General features: G+C 37.2%; 1 protein-coding gene across 1 annotated transcript in view; it reads left to right on the top strand.

Moving 5' to 3' along the window:
• The window catches only part of FMN1 (formin 1), a 421,043-nt gene that overhangs the window by 99,549 nt on the left and 304,363 nt on the right, over positions 1–17,131 (top strand). Inside the window, exon 4 of the mRNA XM_017539536.2 lies at positions 13,144–13,319. Coding sequence (XP_017395025.1) covers positions 13,144–13,319 — 176 coding nt within the window. The remainder of the gene's footprint in view (positions 1–13,143; positions 13,320–17,131) is intronic.

Below are 17,131 nucleotides of genomic sequence, written 5' to 3'. Positions count from 1 at the left end.
ATAGACAAGGAAGTGTGTTATGAGGAATGGAAAGCAGCCCGGTATGGCTGGAAGCCAGGATACATATGTGGGGTTATAGATGGGTATTCAGAAGAATATGTGAAAGCCAATCATAAATGGTCTCCCTATCCAATTAAGGAATTTGGATTCTATTCTGTACATAACAAGAAGTCATTGAAGGTCTATGAGTAGGGAAATATTACAATCATAGGACTGATGCGATAGGATTTAAAACAACAGAAAGTCTCTTGTTAGAGCTCATGCTGTCAAAGAATGGCAGGTAAAAATAGCTATGTTCTTGGTTTACAATCAAAGTAAAATTAGCTGTATTATTGGTTTACCCTTCAGATTGGGATTTGAGTTAGGGAGCAGGGATTATCATGAAGGATTAAAGCAAGCTTGTACAAATCCTGTCCCAAGATGGATTTGAATGTGACCCAATACAAATTCGTAAACTTTGCTTAAAACATTTTTGTGATTTTTTTAAAGCTCATCAGCTATTGTTAGTGTTAGTGTATTTCGTGTGGCTAAAGACAATTCTTCTAATATGGCCCAGGGAAGCCAAAAGATTGGACACCCCTGTATTACAGGATTATGTAGATAAGTATAGTTTTAAATTAGAATAACTTTAACTGAGTTTACCTAATTGACAACCTTCTCCAGTATACTCAACTTGCACATCTTGAAAGAATGCATCATTGGCAGATAGTGCCAATTTGGCTCACTATGCAGCATCAATTTACAGATGATTTTCAATGCTTTATCATCCTTTGGTAGTTAAGACTTGTTCAAATCCATTTTCTGCCTTTTTACTTACTTTTATTGTTTTCTGATTATAGTACTAATACTTGCTTCAGTTTCTAAATGAAATTCAGAAAGTCCATTGAAAAAATGGTAGAAGGTACAGGAAAATATAAAGAAGAAACTTGTTGCTAATATTTTGATCTCTTTCCTTTTACACATTAAAATTAGGGTAAAAATTGTAGTTCATACTTGATGTCATATTGTGAATATTTTCCTATGTATTACATGTTCTTTGGAAACATGATTTTAAATAATTGCATAATATTCCACAGTAATGACTATATAATAATCAATGGTGTTTTGTTTCCCACTTTTTTCTGTCATAGATTATATTTTGGTGGATGCCTTGTATATTTGCAATAGATCTTAAATAACAAAGATGATTATTCTAGGGTAGATTCACTCAAGTGGATTTTTATTGGTTAAAGGATAAGAATATGTTTAATATTTTAGAACAGGGGTTGAAAAATTTTTTCTGTAAAGCCAAATAGTAAATATGTTTGACTTTGTGGGCCGTAAGATCTGTCTTGCTGCAGCTGCTTCTCTTCTCTTCTTCCCTCTCCCCATCTTGACCCCTCACCTCCTCCTCCATTTCCTCCTTTAAAAATATAAAAATGTACAAAACAGGCTGTAGGCTCTATTTGGCCGTTGGGCCATAGGTGTCAACCCCTTTTTCAGATAGATATTGCCAAATAGCTTTTCAAATTTGTAGATCAATTTATTCCTTTACCAGAAAACTCTGAGTGTATTTGTTTCACAATAACTTTCCTGTGTTATGTTAATATTGATATAAGGACATTCATTTATTGAGGCATTCATATACTATATTATTTTTCAAAATTTGTAGTTTTATATTTTCTTTCTTTTTTTTTTTTTTTTTTGAAAGTTTAAGATTCTAGGCTCAGTTCAGAATATTCTACTAAAACATTCATTTCTTTAGGCGCTAAAATGAAATAAATGTGTCTCTAATGTATAAGAAACTGAGATGGCCAAGAAGCACTCTCAGCTTCCTGTTTAGTGGAACCATGGCTAGGTTACCTGCTGGAAGCATTCCTCTTTTGGACGCGAAGAGCTCCAAACCCACCAAGCACAAAGTTGCAGGATAGGAAGCAAAAGTTCTGCCAGTGATTTATTAGGCATAATAGCACAAAAGGGACAGTCTCATCTCTTCTTTTGATTCCCACACTTGTGTATTCTGGGAAAAGGGCATGTGCTGGAGACATTTCAGAGATTTATGCTACCTCAAAGCTTGGAAAAATGCAGAAATGGTTACTCATTACCATATTCCCACTTAAATTTTGTTTAGTGAGAAAACTAGATGGCTTTTAGAGAATGACTAGATTATTGGAAACATAAATGGCGATGCCAATTGCAGGTGCTATTTCAGATATGGTATCCCTACCAAATATATCAGCACAGCTCCTTAAATCTAATATGCATTTATTTATTTATAAAATGCTTTACTTTCATATAAATCAATTCATCCTGGAAAGAACAACACTACATCATCACTGCCTTCTTTTAGGGTTATGACAATTTTCCTATTCTCTCTCATTATACATTGTGAAAGGAGTTTGCTCATATTGATAGCTCACAAAAGAGTACACTGGCCCATCACATTGCCACTATTTTTCTAATTGGGTATGGTGAGCATCAAGTAGCAATCACCCTAGATGCCTTAGTGATACATACAAACATGCTAGAGGGTAGGAAATAAACATCATTCCTGATGCCAATTATTTTATCAGTCAGAGTCCTGACATACAGTACATTCAAAAGAGTTTATTTATTTACTTACTTATTTGAGACACAGTCTCACTCTGCCACCCAGGTTGAAGTGCAGTGGCGTGATCTTGCCTCACTACAGCTTCAACCTTCCAGTCTCAAGAGATCCTCTCGCCTCAGCATCCAGAGTAGCTGAGACTACAGGCATGCACCATCCCACCTGGCTAATTTTTATATTTTTTGTAGATAGGGTTTCACCATGTTGCCCAGGCTGGTCTTGAACTCCTGGGCTCAAGCAATCCACCTGCCTTGACTTCCCAAATTGTTGGAATTATAGGCATGGGCCACTGCTCCTGGGTTATTCAAGAGAGCTTAAAATGAAAATAACTTAATGAAGCGATTGTGTCCAGATTGAAGGACGCTGCAAAACAAGCATGATCTTGTGAGCTTCCAAGGAACTAGCAACAGTATAAAGCCCTTACCAACCTTAGGCCTGAAGGGGAAAAGGGAGGAGAGAGTATTACAGGAACCTGGCAAAACTGGAGCCAGGGAAAAGGGCCATGTAGTAAGAGCTGTGGTGGTAGAAGAAAGTAGCCAAATCCCAAATCTGGATCCAGCAGGTGTGCAGTGACACAGCCTCGTTCTCCTGTTGCTCTTTTTCCTGCTCTTTTATCTTTACATTGGAAATTCTCCTCAACCGTCTCATAATCATTGGTCATCTACTTTCATGAGGTGTGGGTACTAAAAAGCTAACTGGAAGCCCTGTACGCTTGTGTAAGAATACTGGATTTGAATGTCACTGTAGGGTGATCATGCATGGCTATTGATTGAGGAACTTCCTGTGTCAGTGTCTCCCGGTTCTTTCTCTTGAGCTAGTCGTGTTTTTTTCAGAATAATGTTCTACTGTGTGCCTAGGTCTAGAGAAAACAAGTGTTCTGAAAGCCTAGGAAGGGGAGGTGGGAGCTCAGGCCTCAGCATTCAGCATTCAGGAAGCATGTGGTCACTGACTCCACTTTGCTATGAGTTAATCATGTATCAGCTATGCCTGTCATCTCCCCTAGTCCAGAGGAAAATCACCATCAGCCATAGTGGGGGAGGACAGTCACTCAGCATTAAGTAAGGCTATCAGTTTCTTTCTGATTATTGAATTAGCTGTGTTCCAAATATTTTCTAATTTCCTTTGTGAGTCTTCTTTGACCTATGAGTTGTTTCGAAGTGTATTGTATCATTTCCAAGTTCTGGGGATTTTCCAAGTAATTTTCTGTCATCGGTATCTAATTTAATTCCATTGTAGCCAATTAATATATTTCATATGATTTTGATCCTTTTAAATTTATTGACACTTCTTTTGTGGCCCAGTACACAATCTGTTTTGATAAATTTCTTATGTACTTGCAAAAATACATATTCTGCAGTTATTGAATGGAGTGTGTTATAAATATCAATTAGATAAAATTGATGGTTAATGTTTAATTTTTCTGTATCCCTACTGAGTTTCTGTAAAGCCGTTGTATTACTAAGAAAGGAATATTGAAATCTCTGAATATAACTGTGTATTTATGTAATTATTTCGGTTCTGATCGTTTTGCTTCATGTATTTTGAAGTTCTGTTAATGCTCAGTACAAATAATGAAAATGTAGGCAGATTATTTCTTTTTGATGAATTGACTCTTTTATCATTATGGAAGTTCTCTCTTTATCCCTCTGTCTATCCTCCTCCCCACTGTTTTTCTCTAAAGTGCTTTCAACACTTTAACATTGTTATTCCACTGTCTTTTGGGCTGCATGTTCTGAGAAGTCTAGTATTCTTTAGTTTTCTATACATAATATTTTCTCCCTGTCCACTATCATACTTGTCTTTTTATTACTGATTTTTCAGTTTATTTATTGTAGTTTTCTTTGTGTTTATCCTGCTGGAGAGTCATTGAGTTACTGTGGTCTGTGGGTTAATAATTTTCCTCAAATTTGGAAAATTGAAGCTAATACTTATTACTACTTTAAGTATTTTTCTGCTTCTTTTAGTCCATCTTTTTTTTTTTTTTTTTTTTTAAGGCAGGGTCTCACTCTGGCATCCAGGCTGGAGTGCAGTGGTGTGATCATGGCTCACTGTAGACTCAACCTCCCAGGCTCAAGTGATAAGTGATCCTCCCACTTCAGCCTCGCAAGTAGCTGGGACCACAGACACAGGCCACCAGGCCTGGCTGATTTTTGTATTTTTAATAGAGATAGGGTTTTGCCATGTCACCCAGGCTGGTCCTGAACTCCTGAGCTTAAGTGATCCACCTACTTCGGCCTCCTAAAGTGCTGGGATTATAGGCATGAGCCACTGTGCCTGGCTACCTAGGCTTTCTACTGAGAGGTAGATTTCTGGACTGAAAAAAATTACCAGAGCCCCATTGACCTATGGGGCATCATCAACCAGTCTGAAATGTGTGTAAATAGAAATGGGGCTGCAAGGTGAATTGGCTCACACCAGTGATTCCAGCACTTTGGGAGGCCATGGCTAGCAGATTGCTTGAGCTCAGGAGTTCAATACTAGCCTGGACAACATGGTGAAACCAAAATATAAAAATAAATTAGCTGGACATGGTAGTGCATATCTATGGTCCCAGCTACTTGGGAGGCTGAGGTGGGAAGATCACTTGTCACTTGAGCCCGGGAGGTTGAGGCTGCAGTGATCCAAGATCACACCACTGCACTCCAGACTATATGACACAGTGAGACCCTGCCTTAAAAAAAAAAAAAAAGTATATGTGTTGGGAGGGAAAGTGATAAATCAGGTGCTGGTATAAAGTGTGGACTCCTCAGTACTAATGACTGGTAAAAGAAGGAGATAGGAAAGCTCTGGTGCCTAACACACTTGGGCAAAAGGAGGCAATTTATGAATCTGAATGTTTGATAGAGGCCATTCCTTAGCAGCTCTGTGGAAGCATTCATCACTTTAATTCCATATCGTTGGGCAGTCAAGGTAATACCCAAACTTTTCTGTTTAGAAGGGCAAAGGTTATTGACAGACGACTGGACCAACCTTATTGGCTCTAGTGCTGGCAACAATATTGTGTAAAGATAATTGTTAGTCCAAACCCGTGGGATGGAGCTAAGGCCAAGATGGGAACTAAGTCGATTATACAGCTATTTTTCTGAGAATTTTATATCACAAAGACCTTTGTCAGCCATCAAGGAACAGCTTGTTTCTTCCTTTTGATGATAGGAATGAAATAAAGAATGTCCCCTTATTCTCGCTGTGTCAGAGCCATATTGTATTCTCAATTTCTTTATTGTATATTTCTTAATTGTATTGTATATATATTAATAATGGTAAGTGTGCCTTCTTTTTTTCTTTGTATTTATCTTATATATATTCCTTTCTGTGAGTTTCCTAAGATAATTTCTTTTTGGAAAGGAAGTTTTAAAAATCATTTATTATATATTTTATAATCCAAGGCTTAGTAGTTTGTAGTTTTACTTTACTGTACTTCCTTGCCTATTAAGATAACCAGTAATTATATGTCTTCAAGTGTTGGATTTCCCACTGGTGCAACTATCCTCATAATAATTGGAATAATGTGACATAAAAGGGAAAATGTTATTCAAATTTACTTACAATGAATGCCATATGACATATTTTTTGTATTCTTGTTCTTCAGTAATATTTTTGGGGCCAGGCACAGTGGTTCATGCCTTTAATCACAACACTTTGGGAGGCCAAGGTAGTAGGTTTACTTGAAGCCAGGAATTTGAGACCAGCCTGGGTAACACAGCAAGAGCCTATTTCTACAAAAAAAATTAAAAATTAGCCTCATTTGGTGGTGCACACCAGTTGTCCCAGCTACTTGGGAAGCCAAAGCAGGAGGATTGCTGAGCACAGGAGGCCAAGGCCACAGTGAGTTATGATCAGGCCACCACACTCCAGCCTGGGTGACACAGTGAGACCTCATCTCAAAAATATATATACATGTTTTTTGTTAACAAGCAGGTATATACATATATATATATATATATATATATTTTTTTTTTTTTTTTTTTTTTTTTATTTTTTTTTTTTTTTTTTTTTTTTTTTTTTTTTTTTTTGAGACAGAGTCTTGCTCTGTTGCCCAGGCTGGAGTGCAGAGGCATGGTCTTGACTCACTGCAACTTCTGCCTCCTGGGTTCAAGCGATTTTCTGGCCTCAGCCTTCCAAGTAGCTGCAGCCACCAGCCACCATGCCCAGCTAATTTTTGTATTTTCAGTAGAGACAGCATTTCACCATGTTGGCCAGGCTGGTCTTGAACTCCTGATCTCAAGTGATCTGCCCACCTCCGCCTCCCAAAGTGCTGGAATTACAGGTGTGGACCACTGTATCCGGCCATATTCTTTATAATCAAACATACTAAAATTTTTTGATCACTTAAGTATTTGAAGTACTAACATCTAATTTCTTGAACATTTATTGTCTGGGAATAGACAGAGGCTTTTAATGTCTCAGTGAATCCTACAACCTCCTAAATTTGTTATTTCCTTGATCTTTTCTGCATCAAACCTTACCTAGGTACTTTTATCTTCTATCTATTCTTAGCGTATTTTGTGTCCCTGTTTTCAAGTGTTAAAATATGCAGTGCAACTATGGCCACAAATAAGTTTCCTATCTTGAGTAATATACACTCCTCATCTAGTATTCTTCATAGGAAAAAACCATGGAAGGAGGTTAATACAATAATCATAAGAGATATTTATATATTTCCTTAAAATGCTATTTCATTTAAAGCCATGACTATAAATAGCTCCATTCATGGCTGTAGGGCTCATATGTTTGACCTTCTGGGAAGAAGTATCATAGGGTATCTTTGAATGACCCTGAGGAGCTGTTGTTTTCAGAGATGATCAGCTACTTACTTGGAGCGTTGCATTTGATGACGTGAATTCTATTTTTGGAACATGAACAGATTTGGGATCTGCTGCACTACAGTGCAACTGAATTCTTATGAGCTTCATTATTATTCTCTTTATCTTCTTTGACAAAAAATAGCCTTTCACATGACTGTGTGATATTGGATATGCCCTCATTGTGTATAGGGGAATTATTTGCTTCTTCCAACAAATCTATCCCCCACCCCAGAAAAGTCTTCTGAAAGAAAATAATTGTGAGCCTAGCTCAGTACCAGGCATATTTTTATTATATTCATTTTATTGATGAGAGACTAAAGACTTAGGGAGTTTTGGTCATCTTACCAAGGTCAAATAATTAGTAAATGTCACAGCCAGGAATTTAGCCCACATGTTAAAGCCCTGTACCCTCACTCTTAACTTGTTCACATCTACTTCTCTCTTAGCTCTCAATATTCCCATCTGGAGACTGGCAATAATATCCTTCTCTAAATAGCATTAAGAACTTAGATTTTAGTTCTGCCTTTGCTGCTAGCTGGGCATGTTGGAAATACTGCAATCTTCATGGGCTTCAGTTCTCTCAACTGTAAAATGAGGTGGGGAGTTATACAAGATTCCTCCCAACTGTAAATTTTATTTTCTTTTATTTGAGTTTAAGTGTGATTTTAGAAATGCAAACTACATTGTAGTTGCTTGATGGCAATGGATGCTTTCCTCATCGATGCTCAGACTGACATAGCTCGCTCCCCACTCTCTGCTACTTTTTGATTTGCCAGCAGCCTTCCTCTGCCTGGCCATACCTTCCACCTTTCCATCCTTGCTCATTCATCATTTCTCTCCCCATACGCTTCCAGTGAGGAGTTAGAGGCTGGGGTGGATCGGTACGACACCTTCTCAGCATTTTATCTACCTAGCTAGTTTGGTGACATTGTGTCATTTAACACCACTGAGAATGAAAATGGGGGCAGTTGCATTAGTGAGCGTTGATTTCTAATTGACAGATGCCAGCCGTGAGACTATACTTTTACCAGAGCTCTGTCTTCCTAGATATAGACATGAAAGATTATACACACAGCCACATATCCACTCTATGAGTACTTAGCAGTGTCACTTTCTGTTAGCTACACATCTAGATTGCTGTCATTTTTGCTTGTAAGTACACATTTGAATAACATAATGGAAGACAACCTGTCTACCTTTACATATCAGATCTGATATTCACAGCTGAGAAAACCTCACCTCTTAGGGTTTATTTTACATCAAGTATGATGAATGGCCTTGGGCACTCCAGCACAGGAGCTAAAACTCAAGAGAGTTTTAAGCTGAGGGATTTTGTTTTTTTCTCTCCTCTTTTTAGATGCATAACCACTTCATCACTGCTGTCAAACGAGTGCTTGGTATGATGGGGGAATTACAGGAAACAACCTAAAAGGCACTGTAATTTTGTCCCTTAGGGACTTTTGTCCAGATCTGCTGATTATATAGTATATTCACAGACTTCCTTTGGAAATTGGTGTATTTTTATATGCATGTTCTTTAGATGATTAAGGACAGTGTCTGGTAAATAAGGTTAGCTTTTTAATGAAATGTAGTTTGTGCATGAATCTTGGTATGAATACGGAAATGGGTGTGCCATAAGTTTTCACGTGATATTTCAAAACCTTGAAGTACATTGAATAAATTTTTTCAGTACAAATTACAAAATGAAAACACTGTTGTGTTTAAGACCTCTCAGCTAAAAAGGTTTAATGTCTTTAATAATCACAGTGCTTCTAGTGGGAGAAGACATGATAGTATATGAGGCAACTATTTCAATAAATAGGTCCCAAATCTCAATGGCTTACAATAAATATGTATTGTTCTTATGCACTGGCCTGGAAGTTGGCTAAGGTTCATTCAATCTGGCCTGGGTTTGACTGAGCTTGGCTCCAGGCTTGTAGAACTGTGCCTGGATCAGACATTCCAAGTCTCATTCCAAGCTCCCGAGGGCAGAAGCACAAGGCCAGGCATGAAAACACACTGTGTATCTCAAGGCCTTGGCCCAGAATTGGCACACTGTCACATTGCTTACATTCAGATGGCCAAAGCGAGTCACGTGGCAGGGGAAATATACCAGAAAAGGCTTTGGGTCCATGATCAGAATGCAGGGAGGGAGTGAAGCAGTGGGAACAATAATCCAGTGTACCCCTGCTAGACAGACTGATTGATTCCATTTTGGAAAGATGAGCTGTGGACACTGCCTCCTATTTTAAATGGCATATTACCTTTCCATTCTGTCTGCTTCTGTTGTTTTGATAATTGACAGCAAAACCTCAGACTGATGTTATAGATTAGCATCAGGAAGTGCAGCTCATCATGTGAATGGTTTTGAAAAGCACAGCCTTTCAAAGTGGTTCCAAGGTAAGTCACCCTACCTTTACTGTGACTGTGCTATACGTTGTATTAACCGTGGTCAGCTGTAAAAATAACCTGTGTGTTTGTGTGTGATCGATCAAAATGTTGAAATGTCTTTGAGAAACTAACTAATATCGAGTAAAAAACTGATTTGTAATATGTTCATGAAAGGGAAAGACACAAGTTTAAATTGATAAAACTGATTCAATTTTTCACAAAATATTCTCTAAATATCTGACACCCCCAAATCTATTTGTGTCAGAAGATTAAATGACAGTTGATTGTTTTGACACAATATATTTATCCAATTTCAGATAATTTTCTTCTCTTTTGATTAAATTTATTCAGCTGGAGAGACTAGTTTGGATACTATCCATTTTAATAAATACAGACATGTGCTTTATTTTTGACTAAAAATGTTGTGTTTGTGTTATTAAAACTCTCCATTCAAAAATTATTTTATAAATTCATTATAGTCTTCAGAATGTTGACTTTGTCCTATGTCCTAACCTACTTTGTCAGACTTTTGACAATAACGGTTTTATGTTACTTATTTCAATTTTATGTTACTTATGTTACTTATTTCAATTTTATGTTACTTATGGTCCTTTTCTGTCCAAAGGATTCTTACCAAAATTATTATGTATCGTGGTTTTACCTTGCATGTTTCCTTCATAGGGATATTGTCTGGTTAAACGTTAGGCCTTAGAAATTAACGCTTTAAAACTAAAACCATTTCCAGAAAGAAATAAATTTCATTGCTTCTGCTTAAACTTTACATTGTTTTTCCTCTGCATAGAGAGTGAATTTGATTGCATGCCTCACCTCATTAATGCAGTATTGAATAGCCACTGCAGGTGCGTGAGGGGTCTGCATGTGTGTTCGCATAAATATGCATGCATGTGTATGCATGTGTGTTTTATCAAGGCCCCCAAATCCTTGTTAATGTGGGAATTTTTCACTCTTTTGTACCTAAATGATTAACTTATACTCGCCAGACAATATGCCTCTGATGATACAGATGTCTTACCTCAGGCGTTGTACATTGTGTTTTGTGATATATATAATATATATTATGTTTCATATTGTTTTATTATTCTGTGCAAACTTTACCCAAAGCCAGCAGTTACTTCAAAAGAAAAATGAAAGGTGGAGGGATTTAAAATGAGGGATGTCATTAGTAACTAGTACATCTTGGAAGATGAGATAGTACAGTGAGAGTATACTGTAAATTTTAAAAGGTTTATATCAAAGGTGAATAGAAATAGTCTAGGAGGAGGATGAGCCATATAAATAGAAGTTAAAAGAGGTCTGAGCTTTAATTTCTTCACCTGTTAAAATATAATCAGTATTATCTTCCTCAGAGTCAACATGAGGATAAAGCAAAGGTGCTAAGCAGAGTGCCTTCTCCCTGAGGCTCTTTTAGGCGTTAGCTCATTCCTATGTCTTGAGACTAGGAGTGGGTCACTCCAAAGCACATGAGACTCTAAATGAAAGCCCAGAAGACTGTCTGTAGCCAGTAGGTAGTGAGGGGATTAACTGGGAAGGCATTTGTTCTAAGGCCTCTGGCCCAGATCAAGGAAGAGCCTGGGTATGCTCTTCTAGACAACTATGTCTGTGGAGGTGAGCATAGACTTGGGAAGCCCTGGACCCTCATTTTTCTCAGTGGCTGCAGAAAGGTGTTTTTGTGAACAGCCTGTTAGAGGGCAACTGTAGAAACACTGACCTGCATCATCTTTTACTTCGAAGTGTGATTGAAAACCAACAAACTGAGCAGGCAAACAATAGCCAAACCTTAGCTGTTTTCAAATTTTTTTTCTTCTAAAATGCTACTCTAATATAAAGGAGAAGCAGGCTATCCCGCAGTTCCTTTGTAAGCTGACTTACTCTCAGCTCATGTTTCATGTAAGTCAGGTTTCAGCATGGTAGAAGCCATTGGTTGGCTTTGGGTGACTGCCAAACAGACTCTTACAGGGATTATGTGTAATAAACACTCTATCATATATTCAACAGTGATCTCTATTGCAAAATACACTGAGCCTAAACCTTTAACTTTTCCCTAATTGCTTAATATTTTGCCAAGATTGCTTACCAGGAATTAAAAGAGGACTAGGAACTTGAGTGCTATATGAAACATTAGAAGTGATCTATCTGGTGTTTTCCAAACTATGTTCTAGTACACCATTAAGAGGCTTGTGACATGTTTAGCAGGTGTCCCTTTAAATAGATTCTGTAGTCAAACAAGTTTGGAAAATGCTATTGTACAGAACTAGGTTTTCTTTGCTAAAGGATGTCCAAGGTCTTTAATATGCTAGCACGAATCATGGCTCTCTAAGAGATGCATTCAGGTGGCCAAAGCAAGTCACGTGACAGGGGAAATATATCTAAGAGATACAGTGCATAGCTTTTCTCACACTTTACTGACCATAAAATCCTTTTGTTGTAGAACACTTATTGCCATCTTAAGAATAGGATGTCAGGCAGGGGCCAGAGTGTAGTCATTGAAAGCATGGCCCTCTATTGTTAAACTGCCTAGGTTCAAATCCTAGGCATTTTAGCTTAACCATTTGCTGATTTTATGATTTTGAGCAAATTGCCTAACTTCTTTGTACTTCCGTTTCTGATTTAAAACGAGAACACTAATGATACCTAACTATATGTTATCATAAAAATTGAAGAACAGAGCTAAGAACAGTGTCTGGCACATAGTTAATGATTATCACCCTATAATCGCTTGCCTGCCATTTAGGTAAGAATGAGCTAGACTTAATACCTTTGATTCTAGAGATGACAAAAGCAAATCTGAAATAGGTTTCTCATGCACTACTTACTAATTCAACAAACTGGCCAAGTCCAGTATGCACCATGGATAATTATTCTATTCCCAGAAATGAAGATGAACAAGACACAGTTCCTGCCCTGGAGAACACACACATTAGTGACTTGGCTCAGATCACACTGTTTAGGAATTACAGGAAAGCCAACAGGCCAGGCCTCCTGACTCCTGTCCCTTAGCTCCTCCTCTGATTCCATTCTGAGATAGAATGGCCCATGCAACCTCTAAGCAAGAATATGGACCATAGAGTACAGCCAATAGACTTATCTTTTCAAATTGAGGATGAAGGCCTATGTTGTAACTTTTTGTTAGAGTGATCCAGAAATTGTTGGGAGAAAAACTTTAGAAGGAAAGCAATCTCTTAAAAGTATAATTTAGTATATCTTAAAAGTATAATTTAGAAAGTAAAGTAAGAGATAGTATGAAAAAATCTACGTAGGAGTTCCCCAAGTATGGCTTTTATTTATTTATTTATTTACTTGGCTGCCATGTCACTGATGGCCTTCTCTATGTTTGTTTAGGTATCTCCTCTGAGAGCTTTCCCTGGGATGGCTTCAATGAGCAGACACTTAAAGACCTTCCCAACAGGGATGGAGGCACGTGGGTTCTGGGCTACAGAGCAGGACCAGCCTGTCCATTTTTGCTTCACGAGGAAAGGGAAAAGTCAAACAGAAGCGAATTGTACTTGGATCTCCATGTAAGTAGAAATCTTTGTGATTGTGCTGTGGTTCTTTGTAGTCAACAGAGGCTAATTTCATATGAATTTAATGTAAATTATGTATATAAAGCTGCATTTAATGTATGGATCAGTGTATGCGTCATTAATGATGCATACATTAATGTCATGTATGCTTCAGTATGGATAAAAACATCAGTGGGCTGCAGAAAATCAAGATGCATCTTGGTGATCCGAAATTCATACACTGGAAAGTAACTAGCAACTTGTCTAGAAGTGACTGTGTTTGTCATTTATCTGAGTCTTTTCAGAGCACTCTGTTCATTAGCATTGCGTCCTAAATCTCATTGTGGGAGTACCTAATGGTTGCGAGTCACTTCTTAATATCCTTTTACTAAAAATTTGTGAATAACATATGTAAGCCAACTGATATGCTCTAGATTCTCAAGTGAAATCCAAATTGCCTGCCTTCCTTGCATGTTCATGAACCTTTCTCTCCAGCTGCTCAAATAACGGGTGAATAGGTTGGCAGGAAATCTGCAGAATATAGGATGATGCATTAAAAAAAAAACCTTCTGCTTTCTTTTTTAAATAATTTTTGTTCACTTTTAATAACCTCTCCTGCAGTTCTTTTTGTAAATTTATTTTTATTTTTTTAATAGGTTTTTGGGGAACAAGTGGTGTTTGGTTACATGAATAAATTCTTTAGTGGTGATTACTGAGATTTTGGTGCACCACATCTAAGCAGTGTACACTGTACCCAATGTGTAGTCTTTTATCCTTCACTTCCCACGACCCTTTCCCCCAAGTCCCCAAAGTCCATTGTATCATTCTTATGCCTTTGCATCCTCATAGCTGAGCTCCCACTTATGAGTGAGAACATACAATGTTTGGTTTTCCATTCCTGAGTTACTTCACTTACAACGATAGTCTCCATTTTTATCCAAGTTGCTGCATGCCATTATTTCATTCCTGTTTATGGCCGATTAGTATTCTGTGGTATATATATATACCACATTTTCTTTATCCACTTATTGATTGATGGGCATTTGGGCTGGTTCCATATTTTTGCAATTGCAAATTGTACTGCTATAATCATGCATGTACAAGTATCTTTTTCGTATAATGACTTCTTTTCTTCTGGGTATATATACCTAGTAGTGGAATTGCTGGATCTAATGGTAGATCTACTTTTAGCTTTTAGTTCAAAAAAACATAGCCTTCTCCTTTTTTTTAAGATGGAGTCTTGCTCTGTTGCCCAGGCTGGAGTGCAGTGGCACAATCTTTGCTCATTGCAACCTCTGGCTCCTGGGTTCAAGTGATCCTCCCACCTCAGCCTCCTGAGTAGCTGGGCTTACAGGCATGCACAAACACACCCAACTAATTTTTGAATTTTTAGTAAAGATGGGATTTCACCATGTTGGCCAGGCTGGTCTTGAACTCCTGACCTCAAAGTTTTCCCTGCCTTGACCTCCCAAAAGTGCTAGGATTACAGGCATGAGCCACCACACCCAGCTGCCTTCTTTCTTATTCATTCCTGTTTTCATTGGCACAGAAGTGTTGACTCCCCTTAGAAAGCACTGGGCTGGGGTTCAGCTACTTCCACATTTAGATGGCTTGATAGGATTTACCAGATTATTGCGATATTCGGCAATACCTCTTTACCCATCCAGTTACCTGTCACAGATGAGGTGAGCACCAGAAACCTAAGAAGCACTTTTCCTTTTTTTAGCTATTAATTTTACTGCCTGTTGACAATCTTGCGTTCTCTCCAAGTCATTACTTTCAGATATGGAACCATGTGTTTGATGAGTGTGGGTTAAATCTGTGGTGTTCATATGGGTGGCAATCAAAGAGCAGGAGAACCTTGTACTTTTCATAACCGTAAAACCATGGTCACTGTATGTCATTTTGGAATAGCATTCAACATTCCAGGTATTACAAAGGGTGGTTTAGAATGAAGCTGAAAGATGAGAAATCTGCAACCCTGCAGCAGATGACATGGGAATTAGTTAAGTTTTTGGTTTTATTCCCCTACCTAAAGTGAAGTTGTGCTTCTTGAGAGAGGTGCTTAAAGTAGGAAGTGTAACAGTGACATCTGTTGGTGAGTTACTTTAAGTTGCATTTGCCACAGACAGCAGGCCTAGAGTGTAAAAGTGCTGAAATAGGTTTTGAAAAGCTACTTTTTCTTCTGTGTTTAAAAAAAGATACTATGTGTTTTTTTAAATTAGCTAAACAACGTATTTCTGGTTTTCCTTTTCCTCTGTAACAAATTAAGTGTTTTTTTACTTAATTTGTTGCAATTATAAAAATCCTCCACAATCCTTATAGAAAATTGAAATACATAGTTACAGTGAAAAAAAACTCATAATCTTAGCAATGACAACTGTTACAATTTGATAAAATTTCTTTGTTTTTTTCACTAAGTATGGTTTGTTTTTCAATGTGAGATTTTTTTAAAACATATAAGCATGCCAGATTTTATAACCTCCTCTCTTTTTTAACCAATTACTCTTACACTACTTATACAGATTGTTACAAGCACATTATAGATGTGTTTTAAGTGATTGAGTTATAGTCCCCAAAATGGTATGCCAAAATTTATTTACTCCATTCTCCATTATTGGATATTGAAGTTGTTTCCAGTTTTGGAATAGAACCACTATTTGGAAAGAAAATAGTATGACCACATGTGTAATTTTTCCTATACCCTTCCCCCCATTATTTAGGTCTATTTCTTTATAATAAAATTCTAGGAGGTGGATTATTTTCTATAAGTATTTTTAGGTTTTTTATATTTATCACTAGATGAAAAATATTTCCTGAACTAGCCTTTTATGGGTTTTATATATATTTATAAATTACATATATTATATATAATATGTAAATTATACATATGTATATATGTATAATTTTAATATATTTACAAATATATAATGTGTGATATAGAAGTATATATTTGTATATTTATATAAATATTGTGTAATTAAAAATAAATATATGTTTAGTTTTTTATTAATCTGAATTATAAAAACTAAAATAGTTTCTTTAGATTATTTTCTGGATCAACGGTTTTTATGCTTTGGGCCCTGTGTTTCCTTCCTCACCTCCAAGCACTTCTCCCCTCCATGGACAGTGTGATTCGACTCTTATATGTTTAAATATTGATATTCTAGGTAAGGTTTCTGTCTGAAAGGATTATACTTATTTAGAAAAAATGTGTATCGTGTAAAAGACTACACATTGGGTGCAATGTATACTGCCTGGGTGATCGGTGCAAATCTCAGAAATCACCACTAAAGAACTTGCTCATGTAACCAAACACTACCTGTTCCCCTAATAAGTTATGGAAATAAAAAAGTAGTTTAAAAAAAAAGAAGAAGAAGAAATGAGCCTCCTGTTAATGACTAGCAGCTCACAAAAACCCTTTTCCTCTGCTGGGCTTTGGACTCATAATCAGCCTTAGACATTGGACCAGCACTGCCATGCTTCTAGTTTTAAACCTGACTTTCAGTGTCACCATCAGAATGTTACTTTCCTGAGCCTTTTTTTTGTGGCTACACTGACTCATTAGTATGTGATTCCAGCTAAAATATTTCATAGTTGAAATAATTGGTGGGAGTTTGGCATCCATGTGTCAGGATGGACACTGGCATTAAGGTTGGGGCTGTTACTAAGTCTCATTTAGCTGGGCATTCACCTTTTAGTTACTAAACTATGAGAAGACTCAGGGGTTCCTTGGGGAATGGCAGGAGGTGGGATTGGTGTAGGACAAACACTAGGGAGACTCTGGGCAGCATTTATTTAACAAACTAAATGGGAAAAAAAAAAAA

This window comes from Cebus imitator, unplaced genomic scaffold (assembly GCF_001604975.1).
Source record: "Cebus imitator isolate Cc_AM_T3 unplaced genomic scaffold, Cebus_imitator-1.0 Scaffold119, whole genome shotgun sequence".
Classification (NCBI taxonomy): domain Eukaryota; kingdom Metazoa; phylum Chordata; class Mammalia; order Primates; family Cebidae; genus Cebus; species Cebus imitator.
The sequence above is the reverse complement of the archived record's forward strand: the minus strand, read 5'-3'. Positions and strand labels throughout refer to the sequence as shown.